The sequence below is a fragment of the Tauraco erythrolophus genome, chromosome 8 (genome assembly GCF_009769465.1).
Source record: "Tauraco erythrolophus isolate bTauEry1 chromosome 8, bTauEry1.pri, whole genome shotgun sequence".
Classification (NCBI taxonomy): domain Eukaryota; kingdom Metazoa; phylum Chordata; class Aves; order Musophagiformes; family Musophagidae; genus Tauraco; species Tauraco erythrolophus.
In genome coordinates, this window is record NC_141472.1 from 7,582,195 (window position 1) to 7,606,818 (window position 24,624).

At 58.5% G+C, this 24,624-nt stretch overlaps 1 protein-coding gene across 1 annotated transcript; it reads right to left on the bottom strand.

Annotated features, from left to right (window-relative positions):
• Nucleotides 1-492: 492 nt before the first annotated feature.
• On the bottom strand, nt 493-22,227 carry LOC104383163 (myosin-6). Its single transcript, XM_086615867.1, has 38 exons — nt 22,036-22,227; nt 13,870-14,013; nt 13,248-13,404; nt 12,935-12,962; nt 12,731-12,839; nt 12,084-12,176; nt 11,919-11,982; nt 11,283-11,381; nt 11,034-11,137; nt 10,422-10,560; nt 10,038-10,306; nt 9,583-9,753; nt 9,132-9,441; nt 8,958-9,031; nt 8,773-8,860; nt 8,571-8,688; nt 8,354-8,477; nt 8,024-8,160; nt 7,791-7,917; nt 7,571-7,699; nt 7,226-7,468; nt 6,505-6,681; nt 6,257-6,402; nt 6,085-6,175; nt 5,408-5,797; nt 5,191-5,317; nt 4,975-5,093; nt 4,194-4,390; nt 3,788-3,971; nt 3,452-3,617; nt 3,246-3,370; nt 2,854-3,162; nt 2,535-2,738; nt 2,253-2,378; nt 1,873-2,148; nt 1,243-1,338; nt 601-735; nt 493-513 (listed from the first exon to the last, which is right to left on the bottom strand). Exons 1-38 carry the CDS (start codon nt 22,225-22,227, stop codon nt 493-495), a joined length of 5,808 nt encoding a protein of 1,935 aa, XP_086471993.1.
• Nucleotides 22,228-24,624: the final 2,397 nt, after the last annotated feature.

A 24,624-nucleotide genomic window follows, 5' to 3' on the forward strand; every position in this document is an offset into this window, starting at 1 on the left:
CAGTTTGAGGTTGAGGTTCCCCATGGGATGGTCTGAGGTTGAGGTGCACCATGGGATGGGTTGAGATGCTTTACAGAGCAGGTTAGAGCTGAGTGCTCCATGGGGCAGGTTGATGTTTAGGTGCTATGGGGCAGGTTATTGAAGTACCTAGGGTAGGTTATGTGCCGTGGGGCAGGTTGAGGTGCCCCACAGGTCACGTCACTCTATGCCATGGGGCTGGTTGCGTTGCACTGTGGAGTGGGCCAGCTCACATGCCAGTCGGCCGTTTTGCGTGGGGGCTGGCCATCTTGCAGATACCAAGCAGTGGGGCCACTGGTGTCACTCCATGGGGCAACCCACCCCCATTCTGCCCTCCAGCAGCAGCCCCACACAACCTACTGTTGCTCAATGCTTTTTATTGGCCAACCGAGGTTGGGGGGAAAGGGTGTGGGTGTGACATGGGGTAGCTGGGGGTCCAGGGGGTGGCAAGGACACAGTTGAAGGTCCAGAGCTTCACTCCTCGGTGAGTCCCTTCTGGTGGAGAAAGAGAGAAGAAGGAAGCGTGAGCACAGCAAGGGTGGCCATGGGGCAGCCATGGGGCAGGGTGGAGGGAGGTCCCACCTTGGCCGCGACGTCGCGGCTCTTGGCCCGCAGCTTGTTGACTTGCGACTCAGCACTATCGGCGCGCTCCTCCGCCTCGTCCAGCTCGTGCTGTGCCTTGCGCAACTTGGCCAGGTTGGTGTTGGCCTGGTCCTCCTGGGGCATCAGGGCATTGCAGAGTCAGTGGGGCTGCCCCACACCCATCCTCCCCACTATCCGTCCCACCTTCCATCTGCTCAACCAACCGTCATCCATCCTACCTTCTATCCATCCTACCAACCTTCATCCGCCCAAATCCACCCAACCTTCTAACCACCTGTCCCATCTTCCATCAATCCAACCAGCTTCATCTATCCACCCATCCATCCACTTGACCAACCTTCATCCATCCAACTACCTTGTCAGCTATCCATCTCCCTTTCCATCCATCACACCACTTTCATGCATCCAATCATCTACCCAACCATTCATCCAAACTTCTAGCCACCTGCCCCACCATCCAGTCCTCCTTCTTCTGGTCCATTTGTCCCACCATCTGGTCCTCCTTCTTCTAGTCCATCTGTCCCATCTGTCCCACCATCCATCCCTCCCTCTCATCCATCTGTCCCACCATCCACTCCTCCTTCTTCTCATTGACCTGTCCCACCCTCTCTGGCCACCCACCGCCTCCTCCGCCTGCCGTTTGTAGGCCTTGACTTTCATCTGCAGCTTGTCCACCAGGTCCTGCAGCCGCAGCAGGTTCTTCTTGTCCTCCTCGGTCTGCAGAAGGTGAGAAGGAGAGAGACAGGACTGGAGACTGGTTCCAGGGCATGACCAGCTCTCCTGGGCCCTTGCTGTGCCTCAGTTTCCCTGCCTGGGAGACTTCCTGGGAAAGGTTTGGTGGAGGCTGAGCTGTAGACCAGGTTCTCCATGACCCTATGGTCACTGGATCAATCGTGGTCTAGTTCATGAGCAAGATCTAGGTCTCTTGTGACCTGTATATCTGTGAGTATGGAGGCAACGACTGATATTCTGGGTCAACCATGTCCCTGTGGCCATCAAGTCGACCTTCTGGGTCAACTGTGTCCCTGTGGTCACCAGGTCAACCTTCTAGGTCAATTGTGTCCCTACGGCCACCAGGTCAACTTTCCGGGTCACCCTGTGGCCACCAGGTCAGCCATGCTCTATCTCCACGGCGACAGGGGCAGTAGATGATGTTCCAGGTCATCCCCGTCCCCATGGCCACAAGCTCTGCCATGTTTCAAGTGGTACCACGGGTGCAGGTGAAGAGGGGCTGTACTGTGGTGGCCTCACCTGGTAGCTGAGCTCCTTGACGCGCCGTTCGGACTTGCGGAGGCCCTTGATGCTCTCGGCATTGCGCTTCTGCTCAGCCTCCAGCTCATTCTCCAGCTCCCTGACACGGGCCTCCAGCTTCTGCACCTGCTTCTTGCCCCCCTTGAGTGCCAACTGCTCGGCCTCATCTAACCGCAGCTGCAGGTCCTTGACGCTCTGCTCCATGTTCTTCTTCATTCGCTCCAGGTGGGCGCTGGTGTCCTGCTCCTTCTTCAGCTCCTCCGCCATCATGGCCGCCTGCCCAAGGGGAGAAGTCATCAGAGAAGGAGGGGCCGAGGCACCTTCTCCAGCACCTGGCAGCGGGAGGTCGTCCCAGCAGCTGCCGCTCCTGCTGCGCTCACATCAGTGACAGCCTTCTTGGCCTTCTCCTCAGCATTCCTGCCCTCCTGGACGGCCTCTTCCACCTCCGCCTGCAGCTGGGAGATGTCGACCTCCATTTTCTTCTTCTGGTTGATGAGGCTGGTGTTCTGGAGATGGGGAGAAGAACTCAGGAGGTAGTCGTGGTGCTGCTGCCCTGGCCTTCCCCAGGAGGCTCCCCGCAACTGCTGCCACTGCCTCCATCTCTGCAGGAGACCCAGGAGATGACCTGGCCAGAAGTGACCTCTCTCCTGGTGGGGTCTCACCTGCGAGTGGAGGAGCTGGACCCTCTCGCTGGCCTCCATCAGCTCCTGCTCAGCCAACTTCCGCGCCCTCTCGCTCTGCTCCACCACCGCCCGCAACTCCTCTAACTCTGACTGCAGGAGGTCCGTCCTCCTCTCTGTGATGGCCAGGTTCTCCTTCAGGTCCTCGTTGACCCGTGCTGCATCATCCAACTGCAGCTGAGTGTCCTGGCAGGAAGAGGGGCAGCAGGGGAGTTCCAGCTGCCCGCCGCCACCCACGAGGCGGTGGACACTGCTAGACCTCTGCTCCCCCCTCCTGGGCTGGTCGGCCCGTGGCGAGTACCTTCAGGTGGCCCTGCAAGGTCTTGACTTGCTTCTGGGCCTCGGCAGCCAGGCGGTTGGTGTGGCCAAGTTGGATCTCCAGCTCGTTGAGGTCGCCCTCCATCTTCTTCTTCAGCCTCATGGCCTCATTGCGGCTCCGGGTCTCGGCGTCCAGCGAGGTCTGCAGTGAGTCCACCATCCGCAGGTGGTTGCGCTTGGCCTGCTCCAGCTCCTCATCCTTCTCGGCCAGCTTGCGCTCGTGTTCTGCCTTCGCCTGGTTGAACTCCAGATGGGCCCTCAAGATCTTCCCCTCCTCATGCTCCAGCGAGGCCTGGTGAGGGGCAGAGAAGATGTAGAGGAGTCCAGAGGAGAGCGGGAGGATGGAAGGAAGCAGGGGGACATGCCTGGCCTCACCTCTGCCTCCTCCAGTGCGGCTTGAAGCTCCAGCTTCTCAGCGTCTAGCTGCTTCCGGACCTTCTCCAGCTCATGGATGGTCTTCTGGCCAGTGCCCAGCTGCTCCGTCAGCTCTGAGATCTCCTCTGCCCGGGTGACGTCCTGTCAGAGCCCGGCAGAGGTGGAGGAGAAGGAACTAGGTGGATGGAGGGAGGCGGTGCTCTCACCTTGGAGGTTCTTGTTCTCCCTCTTGAAGGTCTCCAGGTGCTCGAGTGACTCCTCGTAGGCGTTCTTCAGTTTGAAGAGCTCGGTGCTGAGGGACCGTGCCTCCTTCTGTGATGCCTCCAGCTCCGTCTGCGCCTCCTCCAACTTCTGCTTCCACTCAGCCAAGACCTACAGGGACCCGACCAAGAGCCTGATCCCCACCTGCTTCCCTTGGAAAGAACTCTCACTTCCTCCTCCTCCTCCTCCTTCTCCTCCTCTTTCTCCTCCTCTTTCTCCTTTTCCCAGTGAGCTGCTGACGGGACCAGCCCACTCTCAGTTCCCCCCTGCCCTCCTCAGACCTTGTCGAAGTTCCTCTGCTTCTTGTCCAGGGCAGCGGCTGCCGCATTCGACCGCTCCAGGTCCGCCATTAGATCCTCGATCTCATTCTGCAGCCGGTGCTTTGTCTTCTCCAGGGAGGAACACTTGGCATTGACCGCCTCCACTGCCTCCTCAGCCTCCTGCAGCCGCTGGGCCAGCTTCTTCCTGCCAGACGTCAGGGGAGAAACGTGCGCACAACCCACCAACCTGTAGAGTCCCTTGCCAGTGGCTCACTCCCAAAATGAAGGTGTTGGATAGCAAGGCAGTGGTAGGACCACCAAGGTAGAGGTAGGATCACTGAGACAGTGGTAGGACTGAGACAGTGCAAGACCAAGCGGGTTCTACCACCCATGGAGGAGCCTCAGCGTCCGTGGGGAGACAACTCACTTGGCTTCCTCCAGCTCCTCTGTGCGCTGGATGGCATCTGTCTCATACTTGGTCCTCCACTGCGCCACCTCGGAGTTGGCCTTGGAGAGCGACCGCTGGAGCTCGGCCTTGGCCTCCGTCTCCTCCTCATACTGCTCCCGCAGCAGGTCGCAGTCATGCCGGGCCGATTGGAGGGCGTGGGCCAGGGCATTCTTGGCCTGGAGGGCGGGATGAGCAGAAGGTAGAACTGTTGGGTCCACGTCAACTTGAGCAATCTTGGGTTTCTCGAACTTGATAAGAGCTGGTCTTCATCACCCTGACCCAACTAGACCTTCTGTCGACCACCCGAACCTCCTCCAGACCAACCCAACCTTTCGTAGAGCAATCAAACCTCCTCAAGACAAACCCAACCATCCTTAGACCAACATAACCCAATATCCTCTAGACCAACCTAAACTAAAGTCCTTGCTACCAACTAACCAACCTCCTCTAGACCAACTAAACCATCCTCAGACCTTCTGTAGACCGATCTGGCCCAACCTCCTCTGGATCAACCCAACCTCCTTTAGACCAACTCGAACTCCTCTAGACCGACCCAACCCCACCATACATAGACCAACCCAACCCAACCTCCTTGAGACCCACCAACGCCACCAATCCCCCTGAAGACCCTCAACTCCTTCTCTCCCCCCTTGAGGGTGAGCTCATGCTGTGCCCCTCAGTCCCAAACCTTACCCTTGACCTTGGAGGAGTCTCTCACCCCCAACCTTTGGCCCCACCCACCTCCCCAATGCAGCCCTACCTTGGCCTCTTCCTCCAGTTGTCTCTTGACGTCCTCCAGCTGCTGAGTGAAGGTGAGTTTTCCTCGCATCAGCTGGTTGATGAAGGTTTCCTTCTCCTCCAGCTGCCTGGAGAGCTCACCTGGGCAGGTGGAAAGGTGGACGATCACTCACTGGAGAGACCCCAAAGCCACCCCACCAGGCCCAGGGGCAGCAATTAGGTTGGGGAAGGTCCTCACCATTCTCTGCCTGGAGCTTGGCCCGTTGAGTGGTGAGGTCGTTGACAGTGCGTTGAGACTCCTCAGACTTGGCGCGGTGCTCGTTCATCTGGTCCTCCATGGTGCGGCACATCTTCTCCAGGGTGGCCTGGAGCCAGGAAGGGCAGGAGGATGAAAGGGGGCAGTGGGGAGTGCGAGCGAAGAGTTGTCTCTTCGCAGCCGGAGATCCGTCACCGACCTTGGCCTTGATCAGCTGTTCCACGTTGGCACCGAGGTCGTCCAGCTCCAGCTTGAGCTCGCTCTTCTCCTTCTCCAGCTTCTGCTTGACACGCTGCAGGTTGTCGAGCTGCTCACCAAGCTCGGTCACGCTGTCAGCGTGCTTCTTGCGCAGAGCGGCAGCCGTGGCCTCGTGCTGCAGCGTGGCCTCCTCTAGGTCCCGCCGTGTCTTCTGGAACTCCGCCTCCCGCTTCTTGTTGAGTTCCAGCTGCACAGAGGTGGCGCCTCCCGCTTCCTCCAGTCGCTCGCTGAGCTCCTCTAGCTCTCGTGCCAGCTCAGAGCGCAGCTTCTCCACCTTGGCCCTACCTGTCCGCTCCGCCTCCAGCTCCTCCTCCAGCTCCTCGATCCGCGCCTGTGGGCCAGGGACAGAGAGAGCATCATCAGCCTTGACTCCACTCAGCTCAGCTGCTCAACCCAACCCAACCCAAACCAGAGACTCTTCAACTCAAGTCAACCCAACCAACAGGAGATGCTTCAACTCAACCCAGCCAGCTAGAGACTTCAACTCAACCCAAGCCAATAATATGGAGGCTCTTCAACTCAACTCAACTCAACTCAACTCAACTCAACTCAACTCAACTCAACTCAACCAGCTGGCTCTTCAAACCAGCCCAACCGGGCAGAGACCGGTTCCTTCACCTGCAGCTCTTTCAGCTTCTTCTGAAGCTGCAGGGCCAGTGCCTGCTCGTCCTCCATCTTACTGTTCTGCTGGTGGATCTCAAACTCTTTCCTGCAGAGGAAGGCACAGAGCGTTGAGGTCCTGCCTCTACCTCCTGACCAGCTCGCAGTGGGGCGGGAGGTCTAGCCTCACTTCTTGAGCTTCTCCTCCAGTTGCTGCTTGTCATTCTCTAGGTCCATGATGTTCTCCTGGGTCAGCTTCAAGTCACCTTCCAGCTTCCTCTTGGCTCGTTCCAGGTCCATCCGAATCTTCTTCTCCTGCTCCAAGGAACCTTCAAGCTGCATGGGAGCACAGAAATGGGGAGAAACCTCCAGGTTTCACCATCTCACACCCCAGGAAGCTCCTCAGCGGTGCCCATAGTGAGGCTGGCCCACACTCACATCATCCACCTGCTGCTCCAGCTTGACTTTGGCCTTCGTCAAGGTGTTAACCTTGTCTTCTTCGGCCTGCAGGTCATCCAGTGTTTGCTGGTGAGCTTCTTGCAGGGCCTTCTGCTCCTTTGTCAGCTTGGCAATGATTTCGTCCAGCCCGGCCATCTCCTCTGTGAGGTTCTTGACCTGCAGGAGGCAGGAGGAGAAACATAAGGCCTCCAGCTCGGTGCCAGAGGCAGGGCAAGAGACAGGAGGTTGTTCTTGCTCTTGGTTGAGCTGGGCCTAAGTTAGGAGATGCAGGAGAACCCTAGTCTCAGGTCTTAGCAGTTCAACCAGTTTTGGGTCTTGGTGAACCAACCCAACCAGCCTTGGGTCTTTACAGCCCAACCTGTCTTGGGTCTTGGTGAGGCAACTCAACCAGTCTTGGGTCTTCATGACCCAACCTAACCAGCCTTAGGTCTTGATGACCCAACCCAAACACTCGGGTCTTTCTGACTGAACTCAACGAGCCTTGAGTCTTCACAATGAAACCAGGCTTAGGTCTTCATCACCTATCCCAACCAGTCCTGGGTCTTGGCGACTGAACTCAACCACTTTTGGGTCTTCTCAAACCCTGCCCAAAAAGTTTCGGGTCTTGGAGACCCAACTTAACCAGCCTTGGGCTTCTCAAACCCTATTCACATTGGCTTGAGTCCATTGACTTTGGGTTGAGGTTTCTCCACACCCTCACCTTGTTCTCAGTGGCATGTTTCTCCTTCTCCACCTTGGCCAAAGACAACTCTAGGTCATCGATATCTTTCTTGAGCTCTGAGCACTCATCCTCCAGCTTTCTCTTCTTGGCCGTCAGCTCGGCATTCATCTCCTCCTCATCCTCCAGGCGCTCTGTCAGCTCCTTCACCTTAGCCTCCAGCTGGATCTTGTTCTTGATCAACTGGTCGCAGCGCTCTTCAGCATCAGTGAGGTTGTCCTGCTCCTGTGTCGGGATAGCAGGTGAAGTGGGGTGGCCCCAGGTGGGTGGGGAGAGGCGATGGTCACCCCCACCCTGGGGTGGTTTTGGGGGGATGGCCTCACTCACGGCCTGCACTTGGAGCTGGAGGTCATTCTTCTCCTGCAGCATGGAGACCATCTTCTCCTCCAGCTCCTTCCGCCGGGCCTCTGACTTTTCCAGGGCCTCCTTCAGCCGCCCAAACTCCTCCTTCATGTTCTGCGAGACCAACGGCCACATTCCATCTCTTCCATCCATTCACCCCACCCCACTCCCGTCATCGCTGGTCCCAATGGGGACCTCCTCACACCTGCATCTCCTTCTCCGTCTCGGCACTCTTAAGCAAGGGCTTGATTTTGAAGTAGAGCTTCATCCAAGGCCAGTTCTTCACCCCCATGAAGGCCCTGACATTCCACTGGATCACCAGCAGCGCATCCCTGCCACGGGGACACAAATACTGCCACCCTGTGGACCCGGTGACCCACTGGAGGTCCCTCCATTCCTACCTCCAAGGAGGAAGCCCCCATCCCTGACCCCTCTCACCGGCGCTCCAGGATCTTCTGGAACTCAACGCGCATGAGTTGACCCCGGGCCTGAGCCTGGATGCGGGTGATGATGCGGGAGAGGCGCTCATCTCGCATCTCCTCCAGCAGCCCCAGCAACCCAGCCTTGAAGAAGACCTGGGGGAGGAAGGAGGTGGATGAGGGAGGGGACAGGTGGGAAGGTGAGGGAGAAGACAAGTGGGTTGGGAAGGTTTGGTGGGCAGACTCGCATTTGTACAAGTGGATGGAAGGACAGGCAGGGCTGGAGACAGGCGAGTGAAGACATGGACGATGGGACCTGGGTGGGGACCGGAGATGGGCGTGGCCTCACCTTGGTGTGCCCAAACTTATACTGATTGTGGTCAATGTCGAGGGACCCCAGGAGCTTCTCAGCGCCCTTGCGGCTGTCGATGAACTGCCCCTCGGGGATGGCCGCGGGGTTCAGGATGCGGTACCTTGGAGTGGGGGGGGACATGGAGAGGATGAGATACCCAAAAATCAGCCCCGGTGGGGTTGAACCCCCCCACTGCCTGGTCCATATCTCCTACCGCTGGCGGAAGTCCCCATAGAGGATGCGGTTGGGAAAGCCCTTGCGGCAGATGCGGATGCCTTCCAGAACCCCGTTGCAGCGGAGTTGGTGCATCACCAGGGGGTTATCCATCACGCCTGGGGAGATGGAGGAGTCGGCAAGAGGGGTGGGGCCATCCACTAGCTGCCCCCATCCCTACCCTGTCCCCGGCCTCTTCTCACCTGGCGCCTTCCGCTCGTTAGGGATGAGGCAGCGGACGAAGTGAGGGTGGGTGGTCTTGAGGTTGGCCATCAGCTTGTTGAGGTTCTCCTGGAGAAGGGGGAGGAGGGAAGAGGCAATGGGCTGGGGGGGCAGAGCCGGGAGCCATCCTCTGGGAAAGAGGTTGTCCTCCCTCTGCCCCACTCACCCGGTGCAGGGCCGAGACGGTCTGGAAGGAGGAACCTTTCTTCTTGGCTCCTTTCCCCTTCCCTCCATCGCCGCCTAGGGAACAGAGGAGTGGGATGAGGAAGGAGAGGGGGCCGCTTTTGGGAGTGCGACTGTCTTCTCCATCCCTCCATCATCCGATTGCCCATTCACCCACCAGCATCTGCCCCAGCATAGTTGGAGAAGAGGCTGGCCAAGAGCTTGAGGGCTGATTTCTGGTAGAGCCCCACCACTGTCTCATTGAGGGGGTCCTTGTTCTTCTCCAGCCACCCAATGATGTTGTAGTCCACCGTGCCAGCATAGTGGACGAGGGAGAAATGGGCCTCAGGCTTCCCCTTGACGTTGCGTGGCTTCCCAAAGTTGGCTGACTTGCCCAGGTGGTTGTCGTAGAGCTTGGCCTTGAAGGTCATGTCTGAGGCCTTGGGGAACATGCACTCCTCCTCCAGGATGGACATGATCCCCATGGGCTAGAGACCAGAAGACCTTGTTGGCCACCAAACATGAGCCAACCAGCCACCTTGGGGTTCCCTGGCAAGCTCCAAGTGGAAGGAAGTGTCCTCCTCCAGGAGACCTCCTCAGCCCCCAGGAGGCCCTGAGGGAGATAATACCTTCTCAATGAGGTCAATGCAGGCCTGGAGGTCCATGCCGAAGTCGATGAACTCCCACTCGATCCCCTCCTTCTTGTACTCTTCCTGCTCCAGCACGAACATGTGGTGATTGAAGAACTGCTGCAGCTTCTCGTTGGTGAAGTTGATGCAGAGCTGCTCAAAGCTGTTGAACTGGGGAGGAAGAGAGGGGGTGGGGTCAACTCAACACCTAATGGGATCAATGGGGTCGACTGGACACCCAACGGGATCAACTCAACACCCAACAGGGTCAATGCAACACCCAATGGGATCAATGGGGTTAACTGGACACCCAACATGGTGGACGCAAGGCCCAGGGAGTCCAAGTTTCCCCGATGGTCAAGGTGAAGCTGAAGAAGATTGATTCCCCACACAACTTGAGCGACCCGAACCCTGAGAGGACCAACATCACCATCCTGCTACCCTCTTGGGCTCACATCGAAGATCTCGAAGCCAGCAATGTCCAGCACACCAATGAAGTACTGCCGCGGCTGCTTGGTCTCCAGTGAGTTGTTGATCCTCACCACCATCCAGTTGAACATCTTCTCGTAGATGGCTTTGGCCAAGGCCCCAATGGAGTAGTAGACCTGCTGGACATTCTGCCCCTTGGTGACGTACTCGTTGCCCACCTTCACCCGGGGGTGGCACAACCCCTTGAGAAGATCAGCTGAGTTCAGCCCCATTAGGTAGGCTGACTTGTCAGCATCTGCCAAGCACGGAGAAGACACCTGGTCAGATCCCCACCTCACCCCCTGCTTGGAGGGAGCCTGGTGGGATCCCAAAACATGTGTCCTTCCCCCCCAGCTCCACCCCCAACCTGCCTTCAGTGCCGTCTGGCTCTGCCTGCTCCTCCCGTTGCTTCTGTTTGAACTTCATGTTGCCAAAGTGCATTATGGCACCTGTCAGCTTGTAGACGCCGGCCTTCTCCTCAGCAGTGAAGCCCAGGACATCGAAAGCACTCTGTGGGGTGGGGAGAGGGGGAGTTGAAGGCGGCCTGGCCAGCCCCACGGCTGAGCTGAGGGCATGGCCGTATGGGTGTCTCTCTGCCCTGCCTGATCTTCAATCTGGCCATCTATCCATGGAGTCATTCATCCACAGAGTCATCCATCCATTCAACCATCCATCCATCCATCCATCCATCCATCCATCCATCCATCCATCCACCCATCCCTGGCCTCCTCCATCCACCCCACCCTCTCCTCATGTCCCACCTTCTGCCCCTCCCCCCACCCCTCTACCCCTCCACATCTTCTCTCCCCATTCCTTCACCTTTCCCACCATCCCCCTCTCCTCCCCACCTTCATCTCCTCCTCCACCCACCTTCTCCCACCTCAACCCTCCCCCCTCCCCATCGCTTTCACCTTCTTCTCCTGGGCTGCGGGATGTCCACCCACCCCTCCCCTTGCCCTCCCTCCTCCCCCCCCACTGCTTACATCAGTGGCCGACAGCTCTTCGGCGTCATCAATGGAGGCCACAGTCACCTCTCCTTGGGAAACGTAACTGTAGTCGTAGGGGTTGGTGGTGATGAGCAGCAGCTCTGCTCCGTGGTGGCCCAGGATGGAGACAACAACTGAGCATTTCCAGCCCCGAATGGTCCTCGATTGCCCCGAGAATGAGTGGGGAGAAGCGGAGGAAGGAGAAGACCTGATGCCAAGGGTGGTGGCCACCCTCCCCCTACTCACCCAGCAGCTCTGGCTTCTTGTTGGAGAGGATCTGGTAGAAGATGTGATAGTTCCTCTCAGCCTTGAGCTGGAAGATGACACGGGACTTCTCCAGGAGGTCTGGGGGAGGTGGGGTGGAGAGGAGGTGAGTGGGAGTTGGGATGAGGCAGTGGGTGGGGACACAGAGAGGTGGATGGAGACATGGAAAGATGGATGGATGGATGGATAGATGGATGGATGGATGGATGGATGGATGGATGGATGGATGGATGGATGGATGAGGAGATCGCAACACCAAGAGACGGAACATCAGAGGGATGATGGGATGGTGGGTGCCGACATGGAGAGATGGAGACATGGATGAGGAGATGGAGACATGGAGAGATAGATGGGGACATGGAGAGGTGGGTGGAGACATGGAGAGATGGTTGGATGGATGAGGAGATGGAAAGAGACATGGGGAGATGGGTGGAGACATGGAAAGATGGATGGATGGATGGATGGATGGATGGATGGATGGATGGATGGAGAGATGGAGACACCAAGAGATGGAGACCAAGGGTCAGATGGACAGTGGGATGAGGAGATGGATGCCTGGGTGGCCAGGCAGGTGGTGGCTAATCAGGTGGCCCCCAAGGGACCCCTCAACCCACTCACAGGTCTCGATGTCGGCTGACGCCAACTTCCCAGTGGCCCCGAAATGGATCCGGATGAACTTCCCCTGGGAGAGCAGCGTCAAGAAGTGGAGGTGGCCACCTGCTCCCAGCAGGTCCCACCCCATAGGTCCCGCCCCTTAGACCCTGCCCCCTCCACCAAACTCACGAATCGAGATGAGTTGTCGTTGCGGACGGTCTTGGCATTGCCAAAGGCCTCCAAGGCAGGATTGGCCTGGATGATCTGATCCTCCAGGGTGCCCTGGTGGGGTGGAACAGTGTGAGGAGCTCCTGGAGCGGGTCCAAAGAAGGGCGACTAAGCTGGTCAAGGGGCTGGAAAATAAAACTTATGGGGAGCGGCTGAGGGAGTTGGGGCTGTTTATCCTGGAGAAGAGGAGGCTGAGGGGAGACCTGATTACGGCCTATAAATACTTGAGAAAAGATGGTGGGGAGGTGGGGGAAGGGCTCTTTACATTAGTGTTGGGTGATAGGACAAGAGGAAATGGGTACAAGCTTAGTCAGGGGAGGTTCAGGTTGGATGTTAGGAAGTATTTCTTCTCTGAAAGGGTTGTCAGCCACTGGAATAGGCTGCCCAGGGAGGTGGTTGAGTCCCCATCCCTGGATGTGTTTAAGAAAAGGGTGGATGTACTGCTTAGGGACATGGTTTAATGGGGATTAGGGACGGTTGGACTGGATGATCTCTAAGGTCTTTTCCAACCTAGAAATCTATGAATCTATGAGGAGGGGACGGGATGTGGGTGGTTGGGTGTGGAAACCGTTGAGGAAAAGGGGTGGGGGCATGGCCCAAGGCCCCACCTTGCTGCTATTGGCCACCTCCTTCTTGCGGTCACCCATTGCAGCGATGTTGGCAAAGTATTGGATAACTCTCTTGGTATTGACCGTCTTCCCCGCCCCGGATTCTCCGCTGAGGGTGATGGGGAGATGTTGGAAACCATCAGGGCGGCTTCTCTGTCCCAGCCCAGCATGGTGGGGCAGGACTGCGGGGGGATGAGGACTTACGTGATGAGGATGGACTGGTTCTCTCGATCTGGCAGGAGAAAGGGAGGAGTGAGGTGAGACGAAGTTGGGGAAGATGTTGGAGGGTCTTGAGGTTGAGGTTCTCCACCCTCCCAGGTAAGGTGGAACCAAGTCAGGGGAGATGGGAGGGGGTCTGGAGTTTGGAGCTAAGGTTCTCCACCCTCCCAGATGAAGTGGGACCAAGTCAGGGGTGATGTTTGAGGGTCTTGGGGTTCCTCAAGCTCTCCAGTCTGGGTCAGGCCCCATTTTGGGGGGTGGGGTCTTCTAGCTGGGGGTCCCTGCGGGAGATTCCTACCCGTCAGCATGTTCTGGTAGGCGTTGTCAGAGATGGAGAAGATGTGGGGTGGAGCTTCGCTCCGCTTCTTCCCCCGGTAGGCAGCCACCACCTCGGCATTGTAGACGGGCAACCACTTGTAGGGGTTGACCGTCACACAGAAGAGTCCCGAGTAGGTCTGGAGAAGGTAGGGCAGCTGGTGAGGCAGAGACACCAAGTCCCACCCCACCAGGAGGCGACATCCCCAGGTCTGGGTGGGCCAAGGGACATGAGGAAGGGATGTGGTGGGTTTGGATGGTCCAAAGTGGGCCAGAGGAGAGATGTCCTGGTTCTGGATGGCCCAAGAGGTTTAAGAGTGGGACATCTTGGGTCATGGTAGCCCATGGCTCTGGAGAAGGAATGTCCTGGTTCTAGGAGGCTAAGGGGTCCAGAGATGGGATATCTTGGGTCTTGGTGGCCCAAGAGGGTCTAGAGTAAGAACACCAGGTTCCAGGTGCCCCATTGGCTCTTTTGAAGGCCCGCCCAATTCTAGGTGGTTCAAGAAGCTTTAGGGAAAGGGTCACCAGCTTCCCTCCACCCCATAGGCTGTGGAGAAGTCCCCACCCAGTCGCTGGGTGCCCCAGGGGCTTGTGGGAAGGCTCACATAGATCATCCAGGCAGCGTAGCGCTCCTTGAGGTTGTAGAGGACAGCGGGTTCATGGAGGAAGGTCAGCATGGCCATGTCCTCGATCTTGTCAAACTTGGGTGGGTTCTGCTGGTGGACATCGGCCTCCTGCACCGTCACGGTCTGATGGGGGTACATGGGGGGAGGGTGTTGGGGGGTTCCTCATTGGTTGGGGGAGGTGCTCTATGGGTGAGGGTTCTGCCATGGGTTTGTGGGTCTTCCATGCATTGAGGGATCTCCAATGGGTTGGGTGGTCTTCAATGGGTTGGGGAGACCTCTATGGGTTGTGGGGCACCTCTTGGCTTGGAGGGGGGAGGTTCTGTGCATGGGGGCTTCTCCATGGTTTGAGGGGTCTTCAATGGGTTGGGGGTTCTCCGATGGGTTGAGGAGTGCCCCATGGGTTGGGATGTGTCCTTACAGCTTCAGGGGTGCCCCCCATCACTTGGGAGCTCCCCCCATGTGTCAGAAAGGCACCCTCTATGGGCCTGCTTGTCCCATCACCCCCTTGCTCCTCCCCACTCTTCCCCCCCAACCCTTCCATTAACCCCCTCCTCCACCCTCCACCCCCCAAGTCCCCACCCACCCCTCCCCCCATCCACCCCAGCCCCCATTAACCCCATCCACCCTCTACATTCTCTCGCCCTGCCCACCACCCCCCCCCAGCCCCCCACCTCTCCGAGCTCCGTCTGGACGGTGACGTCCCCGCCCTGGCGCCCCAGCACCCGCCCCCGGACGAACTCGTGGCGGGGGTGGGGGATGAAGCACTCGCTGCGGGGGTCGAAGGGGCGGGTCTGCGCCGCCAGCCGCTCCTGCTCCCCCTGCCGCAGGTATGGGGCCGCCGCCCCCAGGGCCCCCAGCACTGCCTCCTCCATCCTGTCCCACAGGCCAGGGACCCCCCATCAGCACTGGGGCCCGCAGACAGGGGTCGGGCCCCATAGATGCGCATTGAGGCCCATAGACAGGCTTTGAGCCCCATAGATGGGTGTTGAGCCCCATAGCCATGTGTTTGGCCCCATAGACACATGTTGGACCCCATAGACAGGCATTGAGCCGCATATCCACCCGTGGGCCCCCACAGCCATGACCCCATGCAGAGACCCCCATAGCGCTGCCTGGAGCCCCATAGCACTACAGAGACCCCCTAGACCCATGCGGACTCTATAGCCATGCACATGCCCCATAGCAGCACACACTCCCCCCCCTTAAATCACCCGGCCCCACGGCTGCCCCATGGCACTGCCCTCACCTGGAATCTGTGGGTCTCGCAGGTAAGATGGAAGGAACTGGGGAGGGCGCGGGGAGGGTGAGGGGTTACACCTCATATATCCCTGTGCCCCATAGCCCCTGTGCACCCCATAGACCCCTGTGTGCCCCATAGCCCGATGTGCCCCATAGATCTCTTGTACCCCATAGACCCCACAGATCCCTGTGCCCCATAGCCCCTATGCCCCCCACAGCCACCATAGCCTCCCCGCCATGCACCCCACAGCCACTATAGCCTCCTCTCTTCCCCCAGATCCCTTGTGCCCCATAGATCTTCCCATGTGCCCCATAGACCCCCCATGCCTCATAGCCCCCATAGATCCCTGTGCCCTATAGCCCATCTGCACCCCATACCATCCCACTGAGCCCCATAGCCCCCCCATGCACCTCATAGTCCCCTGTGCCCCAGAGACCCCATAGCCCCCCCATGTGCCCCACAGCACCCCTGAGCACCCAATAGTCCCCCCATGCCCCATAGACCCCACGTGTGCCCCACAGCCCCCCATCCACCTCATAGCCCTCACATCCCACTCCCCCCTCATACCCCCCCGTGTGCCCCACAGCACCCCTGAGCACCCAATAGTCCCCCCGTGCCCCATAGACCCCACGTGTGCCCCACAGTCCCCCATCCACCCCATAGCCCTCACATCCCACCCCCCCATACCCCCACCCTCTCTCTCTGCCCCACACTGGCACTGATGGTGGCCCTGCGGCCCCATGGCCTTTATAGGGCGCTGTGGGGTGGGGGGAGGCACATTCCTGGGGGGGAGTGTGGAGGGGTGGCTGATAAGGGAGGAGGAGGGGGGGCAGACCCACCCCCCACCCCCCTGCCTGAGCCCCATAGCATCTCTCTGGGGACCCAGGTATCTGGGCCCCACATATCCACCCCACAGTGTGAGCTGTGAGGCAGAGCCGTGGGGCAGAGCTATGGGGCAGAGCAAGGGCAGCCTGGACCCATAGAAGGGGTGGGATATGTGGGGTGTCTATGGGTCCCCCACGTGTGAGGTGTCCATGAGGCCTGGCCAGTGTCCCGGCACTGTGGGGTGGTGACAGCTGCTCCCTGCCAGGTCTATATCGGGACATGTGGCGCCGTGGGGCCAGCGTGGGGCTGGCGGGGGTGGGGGGGCCCTGGCAGCCGGCCCTGAACACAGCGGCCACTTTGTCATCTGGGAGGTGATGAGTGTCCCTGCGAGGTGATACATTCCTGTGGGCGGGGTGGGGCGCGCAGCAGGGGGCTCTCCTCTCTCTTGTGCCCCATAGAGGCCCTGCTCTGCCCCGTAAAGCACTATAGAGCCCCATAGATTCCCATGGAGACACTGTACAGCCCCACAGATCCCTGTAGATTCCCTATAGATTGCCATAGTGACCCATAGAGACAGGAAGACCCCCACAAATCCCCATAGATCCCCATAGAGACCCCATAGAGCTCAATAGATCCAAATATAGACCTATAGAGCCCCATAAATCCCCATAAAGACCCATAGAGACCCTGTAGAGCCCCATAGATCCCCAGAGAGCCCCATAGATCCTCATGGAAACCTTGTACAGCCCCACAGATACCCATAGGGCTCCTAAGATTTCCATAGAGACACGTAGAGCCCCATAGGTCTCCTTAGAGATGTATAGAGACCCCACAGAGCCTCACAGAGACCCTGTAGGGCCTCATAGAGCCCCACAGATCCCCACAGAGACCCTTCAGAACCCCACAGAGACCCCAGAGAGCCTCATAGATCCCATCGATCCCCCCTGGGACCCCACCAAGGCTCCAACCCTGTGGGGTAAGTGCCACCTGGACACCTGAGCCCCCCAAGGTGAGTCATGGGGTGGCAGTAGCAGAGGAGGGGTGGGGGGACAGATGGCCGGGGGGAGAGGGGGGAAGGGACAGAGAAGGAGGAAGGGTGGGGAGGGATGGGGCCAAGGGGGGGACATGGTGGGATGGGGCAGGTTGAGACGTGCTGTGGGGCAGATTGGACCTCTATGGAGCAGATTGAGGTTGTCCATGGGGCAGGTTATGGTTGAGGTGCACCATGGGACAGATTCTGGACCTCTGTGGGGCAGGTTAAGGTGCCTCATGGGACAGGTTATGGTTGAGGTGCACCATGGAGTGGGTTATGATGGGCCATGGGGCAGGTTGTGGGGCTCCATGGGGCATGCTGGGGTTGAGGTGCACCATGGGGCAGATTGAGATGCTCTATGGGGCAGATTGGAGCTACACGGGGTGGGTCATGGTTGAGGTGCTCCCTGGGCATGTTGAGGTTGAGATGGGCCTGGGGCAGGTTGAGATGCTCCATGGGGCAGGTTGGAGCTCCACGGGGCAGGTTGTGGACCTCTGTGGGGCAGTTTGAGGTTGAGGTTCCCCATGGGACAGTTTGAGGTTGCGGTGCACCATGAGATGGGTTGAGATGCTCTATGGGGCAGGAGAGAGCTGGGGTGCTCCGTGGGGCAGGTTGATGTTTAGGTGCACCATGAGGTGGGTTGAGACGTGACGTGGGGCAGGTTGACGTGCCCCACAGGTCACGTCACTCTGTGCTGTGGGGCTGGTCGTGTTGCACTGTGGGGCTGGTTTTGTTGCACTGTGGGGCACGCTGGCTCGCATGCCGGTTGGCCATCTTGCGTGGGGGCTGGCCATCTTATGGACACCGTGCTGTGGGGCTGTTGGCGTCATGCGGTGGGGCGACTCATGCCCCGATCCGCCCACACAACCCGCTGCTGCTCTATGCTTTTTATTGGCCGACTGAGGTAGAGGCGCTGAAGGGGGGGTGGGGACACAGTTGGAGGTCCAAAGCTCCTTGGAGGAGCTCCAACCTCCACAGTTGGAGGTCCAAGTCACTCCTTGTTGAGTCCCTTCCTGTGGAGAAAGAGAGAAGAAGGGAGCATGAGCAAGGTGGGGGTGGCTGTGGGGCCTCCTGGAGGGTCGGGGTGGGATGAAGACATGGACGATGGGACCTGGGTGGGGACTGGAGACAGGTGTGGCCTCACTTTGGTGTGCCCAAACTTGTACTGGTTGTGGTTGATGTCGAGGGACCCCAGGAGCTTCTCTGCGCCCTTGCGGCTGTCGATGAACTGCCCCTCGGGAATGACCGCGGGGTTCAGGATGCGGTACCTTGGAGTGGGGGGGAACATGGAGAGGATGAGATACCCAAAAATCAGCCCCGGTGGGGTTGAACCCCCCACTGCCTGGTCCATATCTCCTACCGCTGGCGGAAGTCCCTGCAGAGGATGTGGTTGGGGAAGCCCTTGCAGCAGATGTGGATGCCTTCCAGAACCCTGTTGCAACGGAGCTGGTGCATCACCAAGGGGTTGTCAATCACACCTGGTTGGGTGGGTCATCACGGCTGGTGGGTCAAGGTGTGCCCCCCGGCATTGCTTCCCACAACCACTGTTGGCCAGGGATCGCTGCCATCCTTGGGTTTGTTCCCACTCTCCCCCATCCTGGTATCAGCCCCCTCCAGGGACTGGCTCACCAGGAGATTTGGTCTTGGTGGGAATGATGCAGCGGACAAAGTGGGGGTGGGTGGATCACAGGTTGGTCAACAGCTTGTTGAGGTTCTCCTGGGGGATGAAGGAGGAGGAGATCATGGAGGGAACGAAGTCCCCAAGCTGTCCCACCGAGAGTTACCACCTGCTCTGAGACATGTTTTCAACCCCATCCCACCCTGGGGTCCACCATTAACCCCTGGACCCTCACTCAGTGCAGGGCGGAGACAGTCTTGAAGAACCTTTCTTCTTGGGCAGATCCTTTCCCCTTCTCTAGAGCTGTTGGAGAAGGAGAAGAAAGGATGGGACAGGTCAAGGGCGGGGTCAGGAGAACTCTGGATGTTCGAGAAGGGGGTGGCCCTTACGTACATCCTCGCTGGTATAGTTGGCAAAGAGGCTGGCCAAGAGCTTGAAGGCCGGTTTCTGGTAGAGCCCCACCACCGTCTTGTTGAGGGAGTCCTTCTTCTTCTCCAGCCACCCAATGATGTTGTAGTCCACCGTGCCGGCGTAGCAGACGAGGGAGAAGTGGGCTTCGGGCTTCCCCTTGAGTTGGCTGACTCACCCAGGTGATTATTGAAGCTTGGCCTTGAAGGTCATGTCCGTGGCCTTGGGGAACATGCACTCCTCCTCCAGGATGGACATGATCCCCATGGGCTAGAGACCAGAAGACTTCGTTGGCTACTGTGGATAGCAAACATGAGCCAACCAGCCACCTTGGGGTTTCCTGGCAAGCTCCAAGTGGAAGGAAGTGTCCTCCTCCAGGAGACCCCCTCAGCCCCCAGGAGGCCCTGGGGGAGATAATACCTTCTTGATGAAGTCGATGCAGGCCTGGAGGTCCATGCCGAAGTCGATGAACTCCCACTCGATCCCCTCCTTCTTGTACTCTTCCTGCTCCAGCACAAACATGTGGTGATTGAAGAACTGCTGCAGCTTCTTGTTGGTGAAGTTGATGCAGAGCTGCTCGAAATGTTGAACTGGGGAGGGGGAGAAGGGGTGGGGTCAACTCAACGCCCAGCGGGATCAACGGGGTCGACTTAACACCCAACGGGGTCAGCTGGATGTCCAATGGGATCAACTCAACACCCAACAGGGTGAATGCGATGCCAAATGGGATCAATGGGGTCAACTGAACACCCAACAGGCTCAACTGGACACCCAATGGGATGAACTTGACACTCAATGGGGTCAACACAACCCTCAATGGGATCAACAGGGCCAGCTTGACGCTCAACAGGGTGAACACAATGGGGTCAACTGGTGCCTCACGTTGAAGATCTCAAAGTTGGCAATGTCCAGCACACCGATGAAGTACTGCTGCAGCTGCTTGGTCTCCAGCGAGCTGTGGATCCTCACCACCATCCAGCTGAATATCTTGTAGATGGCCGTGGCCAAGGACCCCATGGCGTAAATCACCTGGTAGAGGGACGTCCCACCAGTGAGATGATGGGGGAGGGGGGAAAAGGTTCTTGCTGTCCTCCTTGCCCTGGCGCTGCAACCATGGGACCCCAAAAGAAGGAGGTGTGGGGCGGGGCAGGGTGCATGTCCTCCTCACCTGCTGGATGTTCTGCCCCTTAGTGATGTACTCGTTGCCCACCTTCACCTGGGGGTGGCACAACCCCTTGAAAAGATCAGCCGAGTTCAGCCCCATCAGGTAGGCTGAGTTGTCTGCCTCTGTAGGCTGCAGAGGAGAAGACGTGGGGGGAGGACAGGGCTGTGGAGGTGGGGAGCAGGGGGTGGAGGGGGTGAGGTGGGGCAGATGGGTGGACACAGAGGTCCTTGGGTCCTTGAATGGATGGTTGGATGGGTGGGAGGTTAGTTGGGAGGTGAGTTGAGTGATTGGCTCTTCTCAGTGGCATTCAGTGATAGGACAAGGGGAAATGGATACAAGCTGGAACATAGGAGGTTCCGCTTAGACATGAGGAAGAACTTCTTCACAGTAAGGGTAACAGAACGCTGGAACAGGCTGCCCAGAGAGGTTGTGGAGCCTTCTTCTCTGGAGATGTTCAAAATCCACCTGGTTCTTGTGTGATCTGATCTAGGTGGTTCTGCTCCGGCAGGGGGATTGGACTAGATGATCCTTTGAGGTCCCTTCCAATCCCCAACATTCTGTGATTCTGTGTGATTCTGTGTTGGGTGAGTGGTTGGGTGGGTGGTTTGGTGGTTGGTTGGCCACCTGGGTGGAAGAGCAGTGGCCAGACACAGGATGTGTTCCCCGTCCTGTGCCCTTACCTTACCCATCTCCTTGCCACAGTCACCGATGGCAGCGATGACAGAGAAATACTGGATGACCCTCTTGATGTTGACCGTCTTCCCCACTTCAGATTCTTTGCAGGGCTGCAGCTAAGGAGAGTGAGGTCTGGGTGCTGGGGGGTGGGGCTATGGTTCTAGGGGTGGGGCCTCACTGGGAAGGGAGTGGGGCTTGCAGTAGGTGGACTATGGCCCAAAGGGTCTGAGGATATGACATTTTGGGCCTAGGTGGCCCAGGGGGGTCCAGATATGGGACATCTTGGGTCTAGGTGACCCATGGGGTCTGGAGAAGAATTGTCCCGGTTCTAGGTGGGGTCTAGAGAACTTCATGGGCTCCTGACTCACGTAGCTCATCCAGGTGGCATAGCACTCCTTGGGGTTGTAGAGGACAGTGGGTTTGTGGAGGAAGGTCAGCATGGCCATGTCCTCATGTCCTTGTCGAACTTGGGTGGGTTCTGCTGCATGATCTGGTTCTCCTTGACCATCACCATCTGCTCAAGGTGAGGAGGACACAATGGCGTGGGTGGGGCAGGGCAAGGTGTTGCCCTGGTTGTCCCCTCCCATAGGGTTGGAAGCTGGGGATCTAGGTGTCCCATATGTGCTTGGGAAGGTGGGTTGGGGTCTGGGTGTCCTGTGGGTGCTGGAGAAGTTCTAGATGTCCTTCAAATGATGGAGAAGGTGGGTCAGGGTCTGGGTGTCCTGTAGGGGCTGGAGAAGGTTTGGGTGTCCCTCAAACGATGGAGAAGTTCTAGGTGTCCCTTGGGTGCTGGAAAAGTTCTAGGCTGGAGAAGGTGGGTTGGAGTCTGGGTGTCCCTTGGGTGCTGGAGAAGGTTTGGGTGTCCCTCAAGTGACAGAGAAGGTGGGCTGAGTTCTAAGTGTCCCTTGGGTGCTGGAGAAGGTGGGGTGGGGCCTGGGTGTCCCTTGGGTGCTGGAAAAGGTTTGGGTGTCCCTCAGGTAACAGAGAAGGTGGGCTTAGTTCTAAGTGTTGCTTGGATGCTGGAGAAGGTAGATTGGGGTCTGGGTGTCCAATGGGTGCTAGAGAAGTTCTAGGTGTCTCTCAAGTGCTGGACAAGATGGGCTGGGTTCTAGGTGTCCCACATATGACGGAGATATTATTTTGGGGTCTGGGCATGGCGGGCAGCAGCTTGCCCCACCCACCTTGCCATGCTTGGTCTCGGCTCTGATCTTGGGGCCCTGGCAGGTGACGATGGTGGCCTTGATGAACTCCTCCTTGGCGTTGGGGATGAAAATGTCCTTCTTGAGGTCAAAGGGGTGGGTCCGGGTGGCCAAGCGCTCCTTCTCTGACTTGCGGACGTAGGGGGCGGCCGCCCTGATCTCAGTCAGCTCCATGTCGGGCATGGCAGCGCTGGGCAGGGTAAGGGGGCGGGGCTCAGGCCCTCCCAGTTCCTTCTCAGTTCCTCCCAGCTGACCTCACCCCAAATCCCTCCTTGGTGGTCCCATCATCTCCAGCTCCTTTCCAGTGCTCCCAGTTGACTCATCCCCATCCCAAGTCCCTCCCAGTCCTGTCCAGTCCATCCCCGTGCCTCCTAGTTGACCCCATCCCAAGTCCCTCCTTGGTGGTCTCATCATCTCCAACTCCTCCCCAGTTCTCCCAGTTTCCCCCTAGACCCTCCCAGTCCCCCCTCAGTGCCCCATAACAACCTCCCACTCCATCCAAGTCCTCCCCAGTCCCCTCCAGCCCATCCCAGTCCCCACCCCCACCTCTCTCAGTGGTCTTCAGAGATGGTGCTTACTCCGGGAGTGGGGGGAGGTTTCCAGTCCTGAGTTGGGACAGAAAAACACCCACCCCAATATGGACCAGTATGGCCCAGGATTTCTCCAGTGACCCCTCCCAGTTCCTCCCAGACCCCCCCCATTCCCCCCCAGACCCCTCCCAGTATCATCTCAGTCCCCCGAGATGCCTCCAGTCCCTCATAGCCCCCTCCCAGCTCCCGCTAGTTCTCCTATAGATCCTCCCAGGCCCCTCTCAGTCTCCCCGAGACCCCTCCCAGTCCCCTGTATACCCCCCAGACCCTTCTCAGTCCCCCCCAGTATCATCCCAGTCTCCCCTAGTCACCCCATAACCCCACCCAGTCCCCCCCGACCTGTTCCTGGCTCTGCAGATCCCGTCTGTGGGACCCCCTCCCGTTATATCCCCCCTCCCTCCCGCCGCGTCATCGAGCAGGGGGTGGGGGTAGGGTGGGGACATGGGTCTCCCCTATGGATCTACAGCCCCCCTCCCCCCCCCCCAGCCCCATAGAACACCCCCAGCCCTATAGGACCTCTAGATCTCCCCCCCATAGGACCCCTATAGCCCCCCCAGCCCCATAGAACCCCCATAGGACCCTCCCCAGCCCCATAGGACCCCCAGATCTCCTCCCCATAGGACCTCTATAGAAACACCCCCTCCCAGCCCTGTAGGGCCCCCCCACCCCAGCCTCACAGGGGCCTCCTATGGCCCCCCCGCTTTATTATGGGATGGATGAGGCAAGACAAAAGGCACGGCCGGATGCCTGGATCCCCTCCTGGGGGTGGAGGAGGGGACAGACAGACAAAGGACAGGTGGGAACCCCCCCTCCCGCCACAATGGGATATTTTTGGGACCCCTCTGACACCCGATCGGCTTGTGACGCCAGTGGGGCCAGGGGCACCTTCGCCTTGTCACCATATATGGGGCCGGCCCCAGAGATTCCCCTTCCCCACCCCCCCCCCATAACCCATCTAAGAATAGACAAGAGGACCTGGGTGGCCAGGACCCCCCTCCATCCCTCGCCCTGGGAGACCCATTTTCCCTAAATTTTCTTCATTTCCTGCCAATTTTCCTGATTTTCCCCCACATTTCCTCAATTTCCCTCCAATTTTCTGGATTTTTCCCTCAAGTTTCCTTGATTTTCCCCAAATTTTCTGGATTTCCCCCCAAGTTTCCTCGATTTCCCCAAAATTTTCTGGATTTCCCCCAAACTTCCTCCATTTCCCTCTAAATTTTCCCAATTCCCCCCACATTTTCTGGATTTACCCCCAAATTTCCTCGATTTATGCCCTGATTTTCCTGATCTTCCCCCAAATTTCTTCAATTTGCCCCAAATTTCCTGCATTTCCCTCTAAATTTTCCCAATGTCCCTCAAAATTTTCCTGATTTACCCCCAACTTTCCTCAATTTCCCCACAATTTTCTGGATTTCCCTCCAAATTTCCTCGATTTCTCCCGTTTTCCTGATATCCCCCCACATTTCCTCCATTTCCACTCGATTCCCCCGATTTTCCCCGAAATCTCCCGGGAGGGTCTTGCCCGCCGCTGCTCTGCCTTCAGTCCCACCTTCCGCGCATGCGCTGCGCTTGCCCGTCGTTCCGCCCTGCCTGTCCGCCCTCACTCCTCCTCTATGCGCATGCGCCAAAGGGACGGGGCGGCAGCCGCGCATGCGCCGCCGGCGGTCAGCGCCATTAGCGAGCCGCGGCGGCACAGGGGAAGGGTCGGGGCGGGCGAGGAGGAGCTATTTAACGCTTTTAATTAACCCTGAGCGGAAACCTTTTGGCGACCCTTTTGGGGCTCGCAGCCCGACTTCGGTGGAGGTTTCCAGCTTTCGAAACGGCAAAGAAAATGGCCTTAGGCACCGTCGGAGCTGCGGGGCCGCCGCTGGGTGGGGGGCGGCGGCGTGAGGTAAAACGGCGCGAAACGGAGTTGTTTTTTTTTGAGGGGGCGGAGGCTTCACGTTTTACTTCAGGGAGGGGTGGTGGCTCTTCCCGGGGT